This window comes from Lepus europaeus, chromosome 2 (assembly GCF_033115175.1).
Source record: "Lepus europaeus isolate LE1 chromosome 2, mLepTim1.pri, whole genome shotgun sequence".
NCBI lineage: Eukaryota > Metazoa > Chordata > Mammalia > Lagomorpha > Leporidae > Lepus > Lepus europaeus.
This window is the reverse complement of record NC_084828.1, coordinates 119,338,306-119,360,247: the sequence shown is the minus strand read 5'-3', so window position 1 is coordinate 119,360,247 and position 21,942 is coordinate 119,338,306. Positions and strand designations below refer to the sequence as shown.

The following is a 21,942-nucleotide window of genomic DNA, read 5'->3' as shown; positions in this document are numbered from 1 at the left end:
ATGATAAAGAAATATTAAATACTTGAGAATCTAGATATATGTCCTTTGAGAATTATATGGTATGTACATGTATAGAAATATCACATGGTATCCCATAAAAAATATATGATTTAGGGTCCGGCACTCTGGCATAGCAGGTAAAGCCGCTGCCTGCAGTGCCGGCATCCCATATGGGTGCCGGTTCTAGTCCTGGATGCTCCACTTCCAATCCAGCTCTCTGCTATGGCCTGGGAAAGCAGTGGAAGATGGCCCAAGTCCTTGGGCCTCTGCACCCTAGTGAGAGACGGGAAGAAGCTCTTGGCTTCGGATCAGTGCAGCTCTGGGTTTTGCGGCCAATTGGGGAGTTAACCATCGATGGAAGACTTCCCTCTCTCTCTCTCTCTCTCTCTTTGCCTCTCCTCTCTCTATGTAACTGTGACTTTCAAGTAAAATAAATAAATCTTTAAAAAATATGATTTAAGTGTCAGATAAAACAGTGATCTACATATAGATGATTATACTAATCCACAAATAAAGGAAAACATACTAATCCACAGAAAAGATTGTGGAAAATGGAATTGAAAGATGTTTACTTTGTTGCCAAAAAATTGAAATCCGTGGATAGTTTCTCTCTCTCTCTCTCTCTCTCTCTTTTTTTTAATACAGGCAGAGTGGATAGTGAGAGAGAGACAAAGAGAAAGGTCTTCCTTTTTGCCGTTGATTCACCCTCCAATGACCGCTGCGGACGGTGCATCTCGCTGATCCGAAGCCAGGAGTCAGGTGCTTCTCCTGGTCTCCCATGCGGGTGCAGGGCCCAAGCACTTGGGCCATCCTCCACTGCCTTCCCGGGCCATAGCAGAGAGCTGGCCTGGAAGAGGGGCAACCGGGATAGAATCCAGCGCCCCAACCGGGACTAGAACCCGGTGTGCCGGCGCCACAAGGCGGAGGATTAGCCTGTTAAGCCACGGCGCTGGCTGATAGTTTCTCTTTAATACACATTTTACGTCACCTTTTTGAAGTCATCTCATATACATGGATTTAAAAATCTTTGCCCTCCCCCCCCCCCCCCCCAAAAAAAAAAGAAAGAAAAAAGGCCGGCGCTGCGGCTCACTTGGCTAATCCTCTGCCTGTGGCACCGGCACCCGAGTTCTACTCCCAGTTGGGGCGCCAGATTCTGTCCCGGTTGCTCCTCTTCCAGTCCAGCTCTCTGCTATGGCCTGGGAGTGCAGTGGAGGATGGCCCAAGTGCTTGGGCCCTGCACCTGCATGGGAGACCAGGAGAAGTACCTGGCTCCTGGCTTTGGATCAGCGAGATGCACCATCCGCAGCGGCCATTGGAGGGTGAATCAACGGCAAAAGGAAGACCTTTCTTTCTCTCTCTCTCTCTCACTGTCTAAATCTGCCTGTTAAAAGAAAATCTTTGCACAAAAATAAACTTTTTTTTAAAAGTTGTATTTATTTACTTGAAAGTCAGAGTTACATAGAGAGAGAAGGAGAGGCAGAGAGAGAAGGTCTTCCAATCTGCTTGTTCACTCCCCAGTTGGCCACAATGGCTGGAGCTGGGCTGGCCAATCCAAAGCCAGGAGCTGGGAGCTTCTTCTGGGTCTCCAATGTGGGTGCAGGGGCCCAATTACTTGGGCCATCTTCTACTGCTTTCCCAGGCCATAGCAGAGAGCTAGATTCGAAGAGAAATAGCCAGGACTCGAATCAGCACCCATATAGGATGCCAGCAGTACAGGCAGTGGCTTTACCTGCTATACCACAATGCTGGCCTAAACTTATGTTTTAAGTCCATGTTTCATGAACTCTTAGTTTTATCCTCAGATCACTTCACATTGTCATTTTCACAATGCTCTACCCAAACCCCAGTCTATTCAGTAATTTAAGAAGTTTTAGATCATGAATATATATTTCAGTTCTATCATTGCAAACCTTGAGATTTACCATTATAAATCTTAAATACACTTGAACACATATAGCACATATAGAATGTTGTCATTTTAATGTTAGGATGTGCAGCTCAAATATATTTAGTTATACCTATTGTCACATAGAAGTTAAACAATTAGAAATAGACTTGTTACACCCAAAAGATATGAACTCATTATATCAAAAAGATACCTATACAACCATGTTTATAGCAACACTGTTCACAATAGCCAAAATATGGTGTCCATCATCAGATTAACAGATAAAGAAAATGTGACATAGATACATACATCCATAAAAAAGAATGAAATTCTATCATTTCCGTCAAAATGGTTACAACTGTAGGATACCATGTTTCATGAAATAAGTCAGACACTGAAAGACAAATACTGCATATTCTCCCTTATGTGTGTAAGCTAAAATAAAAAAAAAAATCAAAAAACAAAAACAAAAAAAAGAACGAAATACCTGTGAGTGTCAGTTTTCCTGCAAATACAGTGTTTCATCAAGGTTTGTTTTAAACTTTGTCAAATTGTTAAGAATGATATACTGGGGCCGGCGCTGTTTCATAGTAGGTTAAGTCTCTGCCTGTAGTGCCAGCATAGCATATTGGCACCAGTTCAAGTCCCAAATGCTCCACTTCCCATTCAGCTCTCTGCTATGTCCTGGGAAAGCAGTAGAGGATGGCCAGAGTGCTTGGGTCCCTGCACTCACGTGGGAGACCCGGAAGAAGTTCCTGGCTCCTGGCTTCGGATCAGCCTAGCTCTGCCGTTTGTGGTCATTTGGGAAGTAAACCAGCAGATGGAAGGCCTTTCTCTCTGTTTCTTACTGTCTCTGTAACTCTACCTCTCAAATAAATAAAATCTTTAAGAAAGAAAATAAATAAATCTTTAAAAAAGAATGATATGCTACTATGTTTTTTTTTTTAAAGATTTTATTTATTTTATTTGAGAGTTAGAGTTACAGACAGTGAGAGGGAGAGACAAAGGTCTTCCTTCCATTGGTTCACTCTCCAAACAGCCTCAATGGCCGGAGCTATGCCTATCCGAAGCCAGGTGCTAGTCACTTTTTCCTGGTCTCCCATGTGGGTGCAGGGGCCCAAGGACTTGGGCCACCTTCTACTACTTTCCCAGGCCATAGCAGAGAGCTGGACTGGAAGTGGAGCAGCCGGGGCTAGACCTGGCACCCATGTGGAATGTTGGCGCCGCAGGCAGAGGATTAACCTACTGTGCCACAGTGCTGGCCCCAGATATATTACTATGGTTTTAACAATTTGTAATTATTTTAAATTTACTGTAGGTAAGTGAGATATAATTTTTTCATTTAAAATAAAAATTAAAAAAGAAATAAAGTGTTGTCCCTTCAATAGATTAATTTGATTATAACCTGATTACAAACAGCAGTGCAAAAAGTCAAGCACTGGAATTAGTGATTATTTGTGGGTATTAGGTGGTCATTCAGATTTACTTGGAACATGCTTATTTTTGTTTAAAGAGTATAAATTACATAAGAATGAAAAATTAAAACAATCTAAAGGTATTTTTTTATTTTATAGAAAACTTTTATTTAATAAATATAAATTTCATAGGTACAACTTTGGGATTATAGCAGTGTATTTGTTATATTACCGCCCTTCACCCCCACCAAATATAACTGTGGATAAGTGCGAATTTCCCAGTGTGAGGATTGCTGTGTACAAGAGGCCCAAAGGTCATCAGGATTGTGGTATGGGAAGGAGAGAACTCCTGGAGTGGAGAGAAGACAGCCTCTATTGTTTTCTATCTGCAGCTGGCATGGGGGCTGGTGCTGCAAATGGGATACTGTGATCTATGTGGGTTTATATCTCCCCAGTTCCCAAGGTAGGGAGATATTTCTCCTTTCGGTAGATAAGCTTAGGCTAAATTGTTTCTGGGCTATTCGGGCCCTGCCAGATTGATGTCAGCTTTCCAAATTACCTTTCCCTTAGTTTGTTGTGCAGCTTGAATTCCTTTTTTCTCATCTAAAATATATTCATTTGCTGTAAAAGATAAGAGAGAAAGCCATAATGGTGGTTATATGACATGTAACCACCATAATGGTGGTTATATACATAAATATATAACCCTGCTGTGTAGCTCGCCCAGGTGCTGTAAATGCCAGAAATGTGTCTCTATGGGCTGGTACAGCACAGCAAGCTAAACCCCTGCCTGCAGCACCCATATGGTCCCTGGTTTTAAGTCCCGGCTGCTCCACTTCCAATCCAGCTCCCTACTAATGCACTTGGGAAAGCAATGGAGCATGGCCCAACTCCTTAAGCCTCTGCACCCTTTATGGGAGATCCGGAAGAAGCTCTTGCCTCCTGGCTACAGATGGGCTCGGCCCTGGTTGTTGTGGCCATTTAGGGAGTGATCCAGTGGATGGAAAACCTCCCTCCTTTCTCTCTCTCTCTCTCTCTCTCTCTCTCTCTCTGTCTCAACCTCTCTCTGTAGCTCTTTCAAATAAATAAAAATAAATCTAAAAAAAAAGAATGTGTTTCTAGACCTTTGCTTGGAATTCAATATGATTGTATCCCATATTGAAAGGAAAATGTCACCTTAAAATACTGGTTTTTTGCCGAGTAAATGATAGTTAAGAAAAGACAAAAATAAGATCAAAGTCAGTGAACTCTAAAGGTTTCCATAGCCCTGGCAACTCATGACTAGAGCCTAGGGAGATTACTGACGCCATGAACAGGAGTGTCAAATTGTTAAGTTAGCAACAGGAGTCACTGTGTACTTACATCCCATGTGGGATCTGTCCTTAATGTGTTGTCTAATGTGCAGAGATGCTATAACTAGTACTGAAACAGTATTTTTACACTTTGTGTTTCTGTGTGGGTACAAACTGATGAGATCTTTACTAATTATATACTGAATCGATCTTCTGTATATAAAGATAATTGGAAATGAAAAAAAAAACCTGGTGTTAAATTGGAAATGGCATAGAAAATTAATTAATTTTTTTAAAAAATATTATGTAGGATCTCTGTCTTTAATGTGCTGTACACTGTTATTTAATGCTATAACTAGTACTCCAACAGTATTTTTTTCACTTTGTGTTGCTATATGGGGGCAAACTGTTGTTTACCTAATACATACTAAACTGATCTTCTGTATATAAAGAGAATTGAAAATGAATCTTGATGTGAATGGAAGAGGAGAGGGAACGGGAAATGGGAGGGTTGTGGGTGGGAGGGAAGTTTTGGGAGGGAGAAGCCATTGTAACCCATAAGCTGTACTTTGGAAATTTATATTCATTAAATAAAAGTTTAATAAATGAAAAAAAAAGAAAAGACAAAAAAACAAAGTCTTTCTTTTTCCTTCACTCTATCCATTGTTTCTCCGCATCCTGCTTCCTCTTCTCCATTTTCCTTCCTTTTGCTTTCAGATATCCTTTAGGATACCTCCTTGGAGTTGAAAGTATAACACAGACATATTTATGAATTCATAAAGCTATGAAAGGACAGAGCTATGACTAGACAGTCATCTCCAAGACCCCCAGGTCTGTGCTAACCACTTTAGACATTTGAAATTTGAAATTCAAATTTATGCTGAGGAGCATAAATCAGTAATATATTAAGAAACACTCAGCTTTACAGAAGAATTCCAATTAATAAATATAGATTGAGAAAAACATAAAACCATTACTAGACAACTACCACAGTAATAACTGTTATAGCCAAAATTTGCTGATGGATAAAATCAGTGGGTAAAAGTTTGAAGAGAAACAGGATATTAGCATAGGCTCAAAATATCTGTTCTAAGCTACTTATCAGTTGAAGTAGGAAGAATAATAACTTTGTAATGGAGACACTCAACAGATACCACAGTAACCAAAGGGGTAGAGGTTAACACCATTGGTGTTGACACTTAGCAACATCACTTAACTCCTGATATGATACACTGAGAACATACCATCACTTCTTTAGTAATCAAGTCAAAAAGGCATAAAACCTGTATTTATAAGAAACCTGTGTTTCATGAGAAAACATCAGATAAGCCCAAATTGAGGAACATTCTACAAAATACCTGACAAATACTCGTTAAAAGTGTCAAGGTCATGGAAGGCAAAGAAAGAATGAACTGTCACAGACTGAAGGAGACTAAGGGCATAATCAAATATAATATAGGATCCTGGAGCCACGACAACAAAAAGGAATTGAAGAAAAAACTGGAGGAATTGGACTCAGACGGTAGTACAGGCAGTGGTATTGTACTAATATTTATTTCTTGGTTTTGATAATTATGCAACATATAGACTTTATAAGAGGGTGAAGAGTATATGGAAACTCTCTGAACTAGTTTTGTAACTTTTCGGCAAGTCTAAGATTATTTTTAAAAAGTAAGAAAGACTCAGAACAGACTTTTCTCTTGTTGAGAAAGGAGGAAAGGTCTGAAATCTGTAGGACATCTTTAGGGCATCAGGTATTTTGATAGGATAAATATCTTTGAGAACATGTATATATTGTATTCTGTATGAGAGATTAAATTGATTTTATTTTGCTATCCCTTTCTCACTTTCCACCAATAAAATAATTTTATTTTCTTGACAAGTGTGATTTGAAATTGTGTTAAAATTCAAATATTATTATAGAATTCTGAGCAAAGAATATTTCCTCTTGAGCACTCCTTTACAAGTATACAGGGAGAAAAAATGAGTTTTGATTCCCACTAATTTTCTGTGTAGTGTTCCTTTAGGGACTGAATCTCATCTTTTAAATCAATTTTGGTTATATCAGTATCTGATAAAGCCAATCAATCTGCAAGTATCTGTTTACTACTTGCTGAGAGCTCAGGACATAGCTGCAATCCTCAAGACACTCACAATGTCTTTGGAGAAGCAAGGTGAACATAGAGAAAGTATAGAAAAGGCTTAAATTTTACCTTGAAAGTGTTTTAGTTATGGTTTCATGACCTCATTCATTCATTTACTCATTCAACAAACATTTATTTCCTGCTTAGCCCCAAGATATACAAGATGCTGGGGATAAAAAAAAAATTCCATATTGTGGATTTTATTCTACTAATTCCTGGAAGGAGACAGACAATATATAAAGAGTTACATGTAGACTGTGATTGTGGGGAGAATGAAAAGCTTCAGGAGCACAAGGGAAGGAAAATTTTCCAAGGATGTAGGAATGCAGGTCTACAGATCAGGCAAATAAGGAAGATATGAAACCAGGAGACGTTAGCAAACAGTGGTAGAGGAATCCCATCGTGGCAAAGTCCAATTTTAATGAAATATGAAAGGCAGAAAGTCAAGGTATGAGACCTGCTGTAACTCACACTGGGAGAACAGGAGAAAGTCAGGACTCAGTGACAGAAGTGAAGAACATGATGAAAACTGCTGGAGAATCTGTAGTGGTCACCGACAAGGAAGAGAGTTTCGAGACAGAAGGAATGTGATGGTTGTTTGGATCCTGAAACAACCTAAAGGGGATTGGGGACTGGTGGTGTGGCACAGTGAGTTAAGCTACTGCCTATAATGCTGGCATCCCATAGCTGAATGCTGGCAAGAGTCCCAATTGCTCTGCTTTTAATTCAGCTCCCTGTTAATGCTCGTGGGAAAGCAGCCTAAGCACTTGGACCCCTGCTACCCCATGGGACACCAGCCCAGACCATTGTGGCCATTTGGGGAAGTGAATCAGCAGATGGAAGATCTCTCTCTCTCTCTCTCTCTCTCCCCTGTCACTCTGCCTTTCAAATAATTGAAAACGGATCTTTAGCCAGCGCTGAGGCTCAATAGGCTAATCCTCTGACTGTGGCACCGGCACACAGTTCTAGTCCCGGTCAGGGTGCCGGATTCTGTCCCGGTTGCCACTCTTCCAGTCCAGCTTCTCTGCTGTGGCCCGGGAGTGCAGTGGAGGATGGCCCAAGTGTTTGGGCCCTGTACCAGTGTTGGGGACCAAGAGAGGCACCTGGCTCCTGGCTTCGGATCAGCGCGGTGCAGCGGCTGCTGCAGCCATTGGAGGGTGAACCAACGGTAAAGGAAGACCTTTCTCTCTGTCTCTCTCTCTCTCACTGTCTACTCTGCCTAAAAAAATTTTTTAAAAAATGGATCTTTAAAAGGGAGTGGAGGGTGAGATTGGTTCAGTAGAGTGGGAGGTAGGAGTTGGAGAGTAACTAGAGATGAAATGAGAGCACCAAGTTCTCATTTGAAAAGTCTGGTAATAATAGAAAGCTGGGGGGGCATCAAAAGTGGGTAAAGTAAAATCTCCATTCATTTCCTCAATTCAGCAAATATTGATTCAGTTGCCAGGTACTGTGATAAGTATTGCATGTATATTTTCTCAGTTAATTCTTTTTTTTTTTTTTGAGAGTATGTTATTTCTTCAGCAAACATTTATTGGGGGCCTATTTAGTTCCATATATTATTTCAGGTTATACAGTACTGGACAAAAAAAAGTCCCTCTTTGTACTTATTGTCTAAAGAGAGCTTTGACATTAAAGAAATTATGGCACACATGAAAAATTACAACAAGAAGAAAGTCTATTATCATGACACTTTTGGTCATTCAAACAGGGTTGTGATCAAGACACCTTTGTCCTGTGAAAAAAGGGTTTGCTAGACAAATTAAAGGAAAGGTCATGGCATCTTTATGCAAAATATTTCCATTTACAGACATGTATACAAACAGGCATGCTGGATTTGCTATATCTTTTAGGGCCACTATGATTGTTGCATTGACTTTACAGGACTTTAGATGGAAACTTTTTCTGTTGTTTCTTGAGTCTTTTGGTTCAAAAAACGTACTTTTTCAAAGTCCAGCATAGTGCCAGGAGCACACTGTGAAAGTGGTAGAGTTGAGCATTGAGTTTGGGGATTTGGTTTGGGTTGACCAAATGTTGCCTCCTCCCTATCCGCTGGGGAGAAGCCAGGAATTTGAAATCGCAGACACTTTTTACTAGGGGTGGAAACCAGGGAGTTTCCAGGCAATACTTCATTCCAGCCTCTAGAGTTTCTCACACGGTCTTGAAATTCTATTGCTGTTGTCTGGAATTGCTGTTACTTGTGTTTTCCTTTTTTTTTTTTTTGCCCAGATACTGATCTCTGGCTTTAACTTAGCTTGAAAAATTGAAATTACCTCTAACTCATTTCTTATTGTTTGTGAGTTGGTTTCTAAATGTTTAAGGCTCTCTTCATCCTGATAAGTTTCATCACTTGTTTTCTGCTCCTCATCTGGGAGGCAGGTGACTTCATATAGCCAGGATATACAATTGTTTTTAAAGCAGATTGACTTTTGAGCTCAGCTTGCTATCCTGTGTGATAATTTACTCAGCTACTCTGGTACAGCTTTGATGAAATGAGAAATGGTCATGTCCTTAACATTTCTTTTCTGAGCTCAGCGTTTTCAGGTCTTACAGGTAAATGTGTTCTACACAACTGATGTCTTTGGCTGTCTGAAGAATAAGTTGCCATTATGGTTAGGTTAAAAATTATTCATCATTATAATAAACTTGAAAATGCAACAAGTAAAAAGCAAGCTCACCAAAACAAAAACCAATGTCCACCCTTCCTCTTCTCACACTGGTCTGTGTGCTTTCCTTTTGGTCTAACCATCACTAAACTAGGCCTTAGAGTGTGTAAATGGAACCAGTTTAAAAAAAATATTTATCTACTTTTATTTATTTGAAAGGCAGAGTATGAGAGAGAAAGGAAGTGTGAGAAAGCTATCTGTGTCCCGATGTTGGTTTATTCTCCAAATGGGTGCAATAGTCAAGTCTGGGTCAGGCTGAAGCCAGAAGCCAGAAACTCCATTTGGGTCTCTCAGATGCAAAGCTGGGTCCCAGAAAGGTCGTCAAAAGGGAACCAGTTTTTACTTGCCTGGAACTCACCAAGATAGAGAATCTTTTCCTGCATGTCCTCATGGAGTTACTGGCTCATTACCTTTGATTTATCAGAGGCTCTGAAGCTCTTGACTGTGAAAAGGAACCATTTCTCTCACTCTCTTTTGCCCTGAAATAGTTTTTCCTTTTCTAACCATGAATTTCATTGAATCTTTTCATCCTTTTCTGACAACCCAAGAATATCATCTAGAAAAACATTTTAAGAATTTCATATATATATAAATAAATATAATAAATATATATAAACATATATAAATATAAAGATACCCTGATTACAACAGGGCCAAACTTTATTCTTGTATAATGTAAGGTTTTCTTTCAATTTTAGAGAGAGATGTTTAGCTCCATTTACAAAAGGATAAACTTGGGGGTCCAAGTACTATAACTAATTGGGTGAAAGGAGGGGTGTTTATAGCAGAGAAAAAATGGGGTTTAATAGTAGATTTTAATGTGATTAAATGTGGTTCATCCTTTAAGATTTTTTTTTTTATTTGAAAGTCATAGAGAAAAAGAGGGAGAGATATCTTCCATCCACTGGCTCACTCCCCAGATAGGTGCAATGGCTGGGGCTGGGCCAGGCCAAAACCAGGAGCTAAGATCTTCTTCTGGGTCTTCTATGTGGGCGTAGGGACCCAAGCACCTGAGCCATCATCCTCTGCTGCTCCGCTGGTTAAGAACTGGAGCAGTCAGACAAGAAACAGCGCTCATAAGGGACGCCATTGTTGCGGGCATCAGCTTCACCTGCTATGCCACAGCATTGGCTCTACAGCCTTTAAAATTTAATTCAGGCCTCACTTGTTTGAAATCTTCTCTGAATTTCCCCATTCCCACCTGAAGGCACTGGTGGGTGGAGGGTGGCAAACCAGGATGGCTGATCACCCTAAATAATGTTCTGAGTGATAAAGTGCCTTCCACATTGATTTACGTCCTGTAAGCACACAAAATCAATTAATGATAACATCCACAAAAGAAGTATGGTATAGGAGACAGTTGGTTAGAATGTTTTGTCCAAAGCCCCTGGAGCAGACTGCCTTAGTGCAAATCCCAGCTTCAAGTTACTGGCTGCCTTAAGCAATTCCCTTAAATAGTTTGTGCCTCAGCTTCCCCATTTGTAGAAAATAATAGAGTTTACCTAATAGAATTGTTGTGAGTATTTAATGAACTATATATACAAAATGCTTGAAACAGTGCCTGACGTGTGAGCACATGCTATATAAATATTAGCTGTTTATTGTTGCAGCATGTGGCTGGTCTCTTAAAAGTGGTAGAATTAGAATTAGAATTGGAGTTGAAGGGTAAGTATAATGTAGCTCAAGGCAGGCTACCAGCATTTTTATTAGACTGTGAAAATTAACAGTTAAGGTGTTTTGAACAGATGTTTTCGTTTTATTTCTGCTGATCTTTGGCCACCTTGTTGGGTTGGGAAAGTAATCGTGTGGTCTTTGACCCAGTGGAACTTTAACTTCAGTTTCTTTCTCCTAACCTCAAGATAGTCACTATCATACTGATAATGGTATTATTTTCTCTGAGCAGATGCAGCCTCAGGATTCTTTGCAAAAGAATCCTCTAAGTAGGTCCTGCAAGTGATGAGAAGAACCAGTAAGAGAAAAAAATATATATGTGAGTCCTTTGTTTTACAGCAGAGAAGCTGGTACCCAGAGAATCAAAGTGACTTGTTCAAGGGAGCCAGAATTTGGATGTAGAATATGGGTGACTACTCTCTGGTAATTATCTTTCCATCATACATATCCCTTGTCTAATTTGAATGCTTTTTGTAGCCTTTGCTGATTAAGAAATGTGTATCAGTACATATATTATTGTACATTTAATAAGTATACTTTATTTTATACATATAACTTGAAGTAATTGAAAGCAAAAGGAAGCAAGGTACAATCATTCACCCATGGAGTGTCCAATAATTATGATGAAATTCACAAAGCTTTGCATGCTCCACACAGTGCTGATGATACTGTGTATCTGGCTTAGCCAAATTATTGTGACATGATCTTGTACTCAGGTTGCAAATGAAAAAGCTCCACCGAGCTCATCAGCCGGAGACGGAGTGTACTCTCCATGCCTATAAGCATAAATTGTGAAATTTTAGTGCTCTTAAATGATGCGTGATGAAATGATTGAAGACATCATTATGTGGAGCAAAATCCAGTGGGGAATGTGATGTTAGCTATTTAGCACTTTAAGTTCTTACAGGAGTGTTAAGTACTTTTACCACAGAACAGTAAGGATGTGGTATCTGTTATGATAAAGACAGTATCTGGAGAAACAGTGGTGCCTTCACCCTATCAGAGACATGGGCAGTAATATGGCATGTGGGAGTGCGGTAGCCAGCTCCATGCTGGATTTTAGTGACTTAATCAGCTTTCATGGGAAGTCTGGTCAAGTGGTTTATCATTTTTTTTTTTTTTTTGACAGGCAGAGTGGACAGTGAGAGAGAGAGAGAAAGGTCTTCCTTTGCCATTGGTTCACCCTCCAATGGCCGCGGTGGCCGGCGTGCTGTGGCCAGCGCACCGAGCTGATCCCAAGGCAGAAGCCAGCTACTTCTTCTGGTCTCCCATGGGGTGCAGGGCCCAAGCACTTGGGCCGCCCTCCACTGCACTCCTGGGTCATAGCAGAGAGCTTGCCTGGAAGAGGGGCAACCGGGACAGAATCCGGCGCCCCAACTGGGACTAGAACCTGGTGTGCTGGCGCCACAGGCGGAGGATTAGCCTATTCAGCCGTGGTGCCAGCCTAAGTGGTTTATCATTTTTGACTGAACAGTAAAATCAACTGCAACTGTTCAAAACAGCACGTTGGGAGCCCCTTTATAGAGGTCTCAATTTATGCTTTCTGGACATGGTCAGACATTGACAGGCTGTCAAGCTCCCACATGATTCTAATGTACAGCCAGAGCTGAGAACCAATGGTAAAGTGCTTGAGGACCAAAACCATGGCTGATGCTTACAAATGTGTCAATTAGCCTTTCTGTGTTTGATTCTCTTCCTTTTAAAAGATGTTCCTGTGTGGATTTCTGAGACAGTAAATGTAGGAGGCAGATGAGAAGAAACCATTGGTAGGAGAATACGAGAGAGGAACAGATTTTCTGAAACCTTTTCCTACCTGTTCAGAGGTTTAAAAACTCACCTTGTAGGTGAGTCACTCAATACAAATTCCATGACAAATCATGTCTGGAATGTGACTCAGTGTCTCTGACCTAGAATTGTAAGAAGGAATTAATTCATCAGCTCATCCACTTAACCTTATTTACAAGGATACGTGTTGCAAAATCCATGGTCTGTGCCTCTCTAGAGGCACAACTGTGGGAGCCGACAGATGAGGGGAACAGGATATCAATGTATGGGCCACAGACTTCTCTTTTTCCCTCTCTCTGTTTGGAGTTCAGGACTTTCTCCGGGGAGCCTGCATGTAGAAGTAGGCAAGGTGAGCGCCATCCACAGGTTAAGGGAGTGTTGGGGGCTCTAGGAGAACTGTGCAGCGTGGGGGCAGGAGTGAAATAAAAGCTGAATCCCTTCAGGAGACTCTCCTACATCTAACACCTCTTGAATGAACTAGATTTTCTCACCTGAATCTCACAGCAAGGACTGATTGATTGCTCTTTGGGGTTTTGTGTATTTATTTGTTTGTTTTCATGACCATTTTGTCTTTCTCCTCCAACAATGAAAGTGCTTGGTTTACAATTCATAGGTCAGGTTCGTATTCAGCAATAACCAGCGAAAGCTGCAGTGCAGGGAGCCAGTAGGTCTTCATAAATATAGATTTTTTAATTGGAAAGAGTGTCTGGAAAGATTTGAATCCCTCTTCCTCCCACTTTATTTTTCTAGATGAAGTTGTTAAGTCTCCAGAAGTAGTGAAGGAGAGGGTTTGGGCATGGGTGAGGCAGTGGGAACCTTGTAAGCCAGGCCACAGGGGAGGGAAAGCTTAGGAATGATTGGAGCAAGGAGAAGGATCGACTGATTGGTTATTCGGAAGATTTATTTGAACTTTGGGCAAAACTGAATTATTTTAGCAAAAGAAACTGAAGTATTAATATGAACAAGGATGTAATACATTTTTTTAACTTTTATTTAATAAATATAATTTCCAAAGTACAGTTTATGGATTACAATGGCTTTTTCCCCCTCATAACTTCCCTCCCTCCCACCTGCAACCCTCCCATCTCCCGATCCCTCTCCCATTCCATTCCCATCAAGATTCATTTTCAATTATCTTTATATACAGAAGATCAATTTAGTATATCTTAAGAAAAGATTTCAATAGTTTGCACCCACACCAAAACACAAAGTGTAAAATACTGTTTGAGTACTAGTTATAGCGTTATTTCACATTGTACAATACATTAAGGACAGATAGCCTACATGAGGATTAAGTGCACAGTGACTCCTGTTGTTGACTTAAGAAATTGACGCTCTTGTTTATGGCATCAGTAATGCCCCTAGGTTCTTGTCATGAGTTGCCAAGGCTATGGAAGCCTTTTGAGTTTGCCAACTTTGATCTTATTTAGACAAGGTCATAGTCAAAATGGAAGTTTTCTCCTCCCTTCAGAGAAAAGTACCTCCTTCTTTGATGACCCATTCTTTCCACTGGTATCTCACTCGCAGAGATCTTTCATTTAGTTGTGTTTTTTTTGTTGGTTTTTTTTTTTTTTTGGCCAGAGTGTCTTGGCTTTCCATGCCTAAAATACTCTCATGGGCTCTTCAGGAAGATCCGAATGTCTTAAGGGCCAATTCTGAGACCAGAGTGCTGTTTAGGACATCTGCTATTCTATGAGTCTGCTGTGTATCCTGCTTCCAATGTTGGATTGTTCTCTCCTTCTTAATTCTATCAGATAGTATTAGTAGACACTGGTCTTGTTTATGTGATCTCTTTGACTCTTAGACCTATCATTATGATGAATTGTGAACAGAAATTGATCACTTGGACTAGTGAGATGGCATTGGTACATGCCACCTTGATGGGATTGAATTGGAATCCCCTGGCACATTTCTAACATTACCATTTGGGGCAAGTCCGATTTAGCATGTCCCAAATTGTACATCTCCTCCCTCTCTTATTCCCGCTCTTAAATTTAAGAGAGATCACTTTTCAGTTAAATTTAAAAACCTAAGAATAATTGTGTGCTAATTACAGAGTTCAACCAATAGTCTTAAGTATGACAAAAAAAAAAACACTAAAAAGGATAAAGTATTAAGTTATCCATCAACAGTCAGGACAAGAGCTGATCAAGTCACTGTTTCTCATAGTGTCCATTTCAGTTCAACAGGTTTCCTTTTTGGTGCTCGGTTAGTTGTCACTGATTAGGGAGAACATATGATATTTGTCCCTTTGGGACTGGCTTATTTCACTCAGTATGATGTGTTCCAGATTCCTCCACTTTGTTGCAAATGACCAGATTTCACTGTTTTGTTTTGTTTTTTTTTTTTTTTTTTTACTGCTGTGTAGTAGTCTATAGAGTACATATCCCAAAATTTCTTTATCCAGTCTACTGTGGATGGGCATTTAGGTTGATTCCAGGTCTTAACTATTGTGAATTGAGCTGCAATAAACATTGAGGTGCAGATGGCTCTTTTATTTGCCAATTTAATTTCCTTTTGGTAAATTCCAAGGAGTGGGATGGCTGGGTTGTATGGTAAGGTTATATTCAGGTTTCTGAGGAATCTCCAAATTGACTTCCATAGTGGCTTTACCAGTTTGCATTCCCACCAACAGTGGGTTAGTGTCGCTTTTTCCCCACATCCTCGCCAGCATCTATTGTTGCTAGATTTCTGAATGTGAGCCATTCTAACTGGGGTGAGGTGAAACCTCATTGTGGTTTTAATTTGCATTTCCCTGATGGCTAGTGATCCTGAACATTTTTTCATGTGTCTGTTGGCCGTTTGGAGTTCCTCTTTTGAAAAATGTCTATTGAGGTTCTTGGCCCATCTCTTAAGTGGGTTGTTTTGTTGTTGTGGAGGTTTTTTTTTTGTTTTTTGTTTTTCTTTTGCTTTTTGACAGGCAGAGTAGACAGTGAGAGAGAGAGAGAGAGAGAGAGAGAGAGAGAGAGAGAGAGAGAAAGGTCTTCCTTTTGCCATTGGTTCACCCTCCAATGGCCGCTGCGGCTGGCGCGCTGCGGCCGGCGCACCGTGCTGTTCCGAAGGCAGGAGCCAGGTGCTTCTCCTGGTCTCCATGGGGTGCAGGACCCAAGCACTTGGGCCATCCTCCACTGCACTCCCTGGCCACAGCAGAGAGCTGGCCTGGAAGAGGGGCAACTGGGACGGAATCCAGCGCCCCGACAGGAACTAGAACCTGGTATGCCGGCGCCGCTAGGTGGAGGATTAGACTGTTGAGCCTCGGCGCCGGCCGTTGTGGAGTTTCTTGATCTTTTTGTAGATTCTGGTTATTAAACCTTTGTCTGTTGCATAGTTTGCAAATATTCTGTCGGTCACCTCTTTACTTTCCTGTTTCTTTTGCTGTACAGAAACTTCTCAATTTGATGCAATCTCAATTGTTAATTTTGGCTTTGACTGCCTGTGCTGTCGGGGTCTTTTCCAAGACGTCTTTGCCAGTGCCTGTATCTTGCAGGGTTTCACCAATGTTCTCTAATAATTTGATGGTGTCGGGTCGTAAATTTAGATCTTTACTCCATGTTGAGTGGGCTTTTGTGTAAGGTGAAAGGTAAGGGTCTTGCTTCATGCTTCTGCATGTGGAAATCCAGTTTTCCCAGCACCATTTATTGAATAGACTATCCTTGCTCCAAGAATTGGTTTTAGATCCTTGATCAAAGGAAAAATACACAAAATTTCTTTCTTTCAACCCCTCAAAAAGACTCCATCCCTTTTATAGACAGCTGAATCAGCTTTGGAAATAACCTTCCCAGAGTGAGGAGGAAGTTTACTTTGAGTGTGTTTAAACAAAGAAAAAGATCTTGTGTATTTAATGGAATTACTTCCTTTGAGCCAACTAGTGGCGAAACCTGTTGGGTTGGCTTTCTAGCTTCAAATAGATATCAAATCATACTGTCCACGTCACTCTGATTCTGAGGCCACCACCTTAATCTAGCTCCTGTCTGCAGAAAGCTATGTTAGGTCTTCCTTCCCAGTCTCATGCCTGTATCCTACTCACTCCATACAGTAGCCAATGTCATCTTTTTACTGTGTAAATGGCATCACAATCGTTCCCTATCCGCCCATGAGCTTCGTGAGAAAAGTTTGGATCTCATTCTAATGCAACCTTTAACCCAAATATTCCTTGATCATTAACCACCTGCCACATTCTTTCCGGTGCTCCGCTGTTCTTTCATAAGATGTTATCACAATACATACATATTTTAAATATTTTATTTAGTTTTTTTTGTCTTGTGTGCCAGATCATAAGTTCAGGGATTCTGGTTCTCTCTCATTCAACTCTGTTTCCTAGTACCAAACTCAGCAACTAGCACACAGTAGGCTTTTTTCTTTACTATTTTTAAATAAAATATTTCAAACATATAGTAATGAAAATATCACAATAAACTCCTAAAAACCCACCACCTAGTTTCTATTATATTTTCTTCATCCCATCCATATTTATCTCTATATCCTTCTATCTATCTGTCAGTACATGATTGACTCAATAAATTTGTTGAATGAATGAGTGAATGAATGAATGAATGAATGAATATGGTTCATTCTGAGGTTGACCTGATACAGGTACAGAGCTTCTTTGTTTTTGTGTGGACATAGGGTTTGAGGAGCCACATAATGTTGTAGGGTGCGTGTCTGCTAAACTCAGAACCAGGCACTGGTTCAGTTACTGGGGATTCAGAAGTTAAGACCACTTCCTGCCTTCCAGGAATGCACTAGTGACAGGACTTAAATATGTTAGTGAAGAAGAAGAAAGCAGTAGAAGATGTGGACAGTGAGTTTGGTTTTCACAAACAATAAAGACTGATCGTACTTATGTGATGTTACCACTGCCTGATTTCTTGTGGTTTTTGTTGCACAAGCAGAAAAAAGCAATTCACTTGACCTCTTCCAGGGAAGGAACACTTTATGATTCCTATTTCAGTGAGTCACAAATGCAAGCCCATTGGAACTATGGAAACTTTGACTTTTTTTTTTTAAACTCTTCACATGCCATTGAAATATTCAAGTAACAGAAGCAAAGGGAAATCACATAAAAAGCATTTCTAATCTAGGTTAACTGTGGTCAAGGTAAAGCATGTCTCTGCCAAATCTAGAAAATCAACGGAGCAGGCAGGGCAGGAGAGCTTTCTTTTCTTCTCCACTGCACACTGATGGATTTTTCCCAAACTATGCTTGATTATATTTTCGGGGCCCTGTATTATTTTGAATGCTCAGAGGTAATGCTTACCTTTGAAGTGACATCCTGGGGCAGGGCTTCCAATAATCTATTATTAAGCTTCACTGTGTCTATTCATGTTTATTTTAACTCTCTTATTTTTAGAAGAAGGATTTTGAGAAGGTCAAAGCAGTATCTTTGTGATTGAATTCCAAGAGTACTTAGCAGGGGTCCATGTATATAAGGATGTTGAATCATGGTGAACTGGGAATGCATCCAAGTTCATGCTTAACTGAGAATCTTCTGCTAAATATTTTAAAGTGAAAACGATGTTTCAGACCAGGCATGTGGGACTTGAGGCATAGAAATGGGTGAATCCTAGGTGAATCAGCACCCCAGTATGACACCCCAGTATAGCAAAAAGGTGACAGCTGGGACCTGGGCTTGTCGTCCTCCAAACTTGGCTGTCTCCTCATGTTCTTACCTTTTATTTGATGGAGTTCTTCTTTCTATTGTATTGGTGGCCCTACTCCATCAACTCTCATTAGCTCTTGTTATCCCCTCTATGGGCTTCCATGTGACAAATATTTGTAAGGCCCCATGTAATCCTGACCTAGATTTGCAGCTTTGCTACACTTCTTATAGATAACAGACCTTGAACAAGAAATGTAACTTCTTCAAGTTCCAGACTACTTAGCTGTAAGTGGGAAACCTTAGTACTTCAACATGAAAATACATCCATCATGAGAAGTACTTTGACAAGTGTTAGTTTTACTTTACCATTTTAAGATCAATTGCCACATTGGATTATTAATAAAGGATAAGTTGGGGGATAAATATGATATACCACCTGTATATTTAGTGCCATATGAAGAAAAAGAAGTGGAAATTTTACTTAAAAATTAAACTTTATTTTATTTTTCAAAAGTCAACAAATACATGTTCATATCTAGCTTTTCTTCAAAACATGCTTTTTTTTTTTTCACAAATGTGCAAGTTAATTTGGTGTACCATACATCTTTCTCTGTAGCTCTCCTTGGAATTTTTTTCCATAACAAAAACAAGGGTGCAAATATTGTCCAAAGTCTATTTACATTTTTACCCTCCAGAATTACTAACACTAATATTATTGAGAGGAAAGAAAAACTGCAAGGCTTGGTCTTTGGCATTCATATTTGATACAGCAATATAATTAAAAACTTATATTTATTTTTAAGATAAACACTTTGAAGGAAATTTAATAAATCTTGTTTCTGTTCTGCAAAGGAATCACTGTATCAAAGCATTTAACTGGAGCTGTCGAGTTCCTGCTGGTAGAATATTACTTCCAGCCTATTTATTAGCTTTTCATTCTGTAGCCCAATACATGCTTTTTTTTTTTTCTCCACTGAGTGAAAGCACAGAAAGAAAACAATTTGTCTCTCCGTTTTCCCCAGCATCATGCAAAACAAGGCAACATCACAAGTCACAATATCTGGATTTACTTTGATGGTACTTTGTTTCTTACACTTAAAATTATTTTGTATTACAATACTTACTTGGTTATCTAAAATCAACATGGTTGATTTTAAACCCTTATAAAGTCAGACTTTTAGAGGCCTTGGAAACTATTCAGGAATCATGTCTGAAAGGAAATGATTACCCCAACCTATCTTCTGCATTTGAAGTAAAAGTATTTCAGATATCAGCAGTTCATCAGAAAATGAGATTTTAGGGGTTCCATTTAATTGACTCACATCTTTTTATATATTGTAAACAAGTATAGGATACTTTGACAGTAGCCTATAGAGATTGTGTGTACATGTAATATGCTCTTCAGTATAGAATAACCACCAAGAGAACATTTTAAATATGATCTGATAGGTCTCTTAGGAGACTATTTTTCAGAAAAATTTAAGTGAAATTGAGCTAGTGGAAAAAAACTCCTAAAATGGTGATGGTATGTGAGGTAAAGTCACTGTCTTACCTGTAGTCTGATGCACACCATACAAGAGAACCCAAAGAGACATTGGTCTCAGACTCCAGGCAGGGGATTAGAGTGTGTGCAGAGGTGGGCCTTTCAGATCAGACAGTGGAAGAATGACCTAGGAGTCACCTAAATCAATAAGTTGTCAGTGATATATGAATCTCCAGTGCTGTTTCACAGAATGAAAACAGATCAATTAGAAATTGTACTGTGATAACCACATATTTTTGAGAAAAATTCCCAAGCCAGGCGAATGTGGATTGGGATGAAGACGTAGGCAGTGTACACCACCATAGCAAAAATGGTTAGTAAAATGGTGTTGAACATAGATCGCTCCCAGGGCTCCAAGACAGCACAGCAGCTAATAATTTGGTATTGATAGTAGAGCCAGGAGAAATATTCCTTCACACGTCTGAAATCCATGGTTGGCTTCAAGTTGCAGAAAGTCTGCTCTGTTAACAGATTAGAAGAAAAATCAAGTAAGGAACCAAACACAGAATCTCTTTAAATTATCATGAACTCAGTATGTTAAGATCTTTTAAAGAATGTTAAATGTCATTGAATGGATTATTAATTTGAATATTTTGTAGAAATAATACAGAATCTATCAATTATAGAAATTAATAATATTGCCACTACTAATAATTACTATTAAAATTACTAATATTAGCATTATGACAATGATAGTATCTATCTGAAAATAATTGCTAATAATAATTCTAGTAATAATAGTACCTAAAAGCTGAGGCTAATTACATTTTCTTTAGCCATGTAAATGAGAGTCACAAATGTGAGCTTTTCTGTTTCCTGCAACACTGATTCTGGTAGAAGATACACCAAATGGTATAGCAAGCCTGACATTGCTACCTATAGAGGAACTGCTTGCAAGTTTGGCCTTGGCAGGCCTCCGGGAACTTGGTTTTTGTAATGTTCTCTTCACTCACTAATAGATAAACATGATTTACCGTACCTACACTGTACAGGCAATGTAATTTATAGTGAATATCTACTATGTTCTGAAAGTCGGGAATTTTGGTAATTGCCAGGCAAAGGGTACCCGTATGACCAGTGCAAATGTAAAACTTAAGTGCTGAGTCTCTGATGGGCTTCCCAGGCAGAAACACTGTACAATCTTATACATTACTGTACCTACTGCTGGGAGAGAAAGGAGCACACTTAATAGGTCTACTCATGGGAACATCAGAAGCCTGAACATGGATTCCTCTGGGTTCTACCTCTTTCTTCCTTGTTGATTCCATTGCATTTCTCTCTCTCTCTCTCTCTCTCTCTCTTTCTTTCTTATAGATTTATTTGTTTATTTGACAGACAGTTACACAGAGATGGAGGGAGAGAGGAGAGAGGAGAGAGGTGTGAGAGAGAGAGAGAGAGAGAGAGAGAGAGAGAGAGATCTGGAGCTGGGCTACCCAAAGCCAGGAGCCAGGAGCTTCTTCCAAACTTGTGGGTTCAGGGACCCAAGTACTTGGTTCATCTTCCACTGCTTTCCCAAGAACATAGCAAGGAGCTGGATAGGAAGTAGAGCAACAGGGACTTGAACCGGCATGCACATGGGATGCTGGTGCTGCAGTGGCAGATTTACCCTCTGTGCCACAGTGCTAGACATGCATATTCTTTCAGTAATATCCCTTAAATGTGAGTGCAAATTCATATTGAGTCTCACAAATCCATCTAGTGAATCACTGAACATGTGGGTGGTCATTTGATTTCGGGGTACAGAACCTATAAAAACCATATAAATGTATTCTATTGGCCATCAGATGGGACAATATTTATAACCACATAAAAATTTTCTCAGAAGGGAGAGTTCCTATCATTTTTTAGAGAAAGCACTTGGAGGAGCTTGAAGCTTTCATAAAGAAAAACACAAAATCATCTTTGTGCCTTTTCTGCCTACCCCTAAGGGCATGATGATGTC

General features: G+C 39.8%; 1 protein-coding gene across 1 annotated transcript; it reads right to left on the bottom strand.

Annotated features, from left to right (window-relative positions):
* Positions 1-20,201: 20,201 nt before the first annotated feature.
* SPTSSB (serine palmitoyltransferase small subunit B) lies at positions 20,202-20,432 on the bottom strand. The gene has a single exon (XM_062178235.1). The coding sequence runs from the start codon at positions 20,430-20,432 to the stop codon at positions 20,202-20,204; it is 231 nt and encodes a 76-aa protein (XP_062034219.1).
* Between the last annotated feature and the right edge of the window lie 1,510 nt (positions 20,433-21,942).

What these genes read in the sequence shown, in the direction of transcription:
- SPTSSB (XM_062178235.1), bottom strand. Translation starts at nt 20,432, where the DNA reads ATGGATTTCAGACGTGTGAAGGAATATTTCTCCTGGCTCTACTATCAA.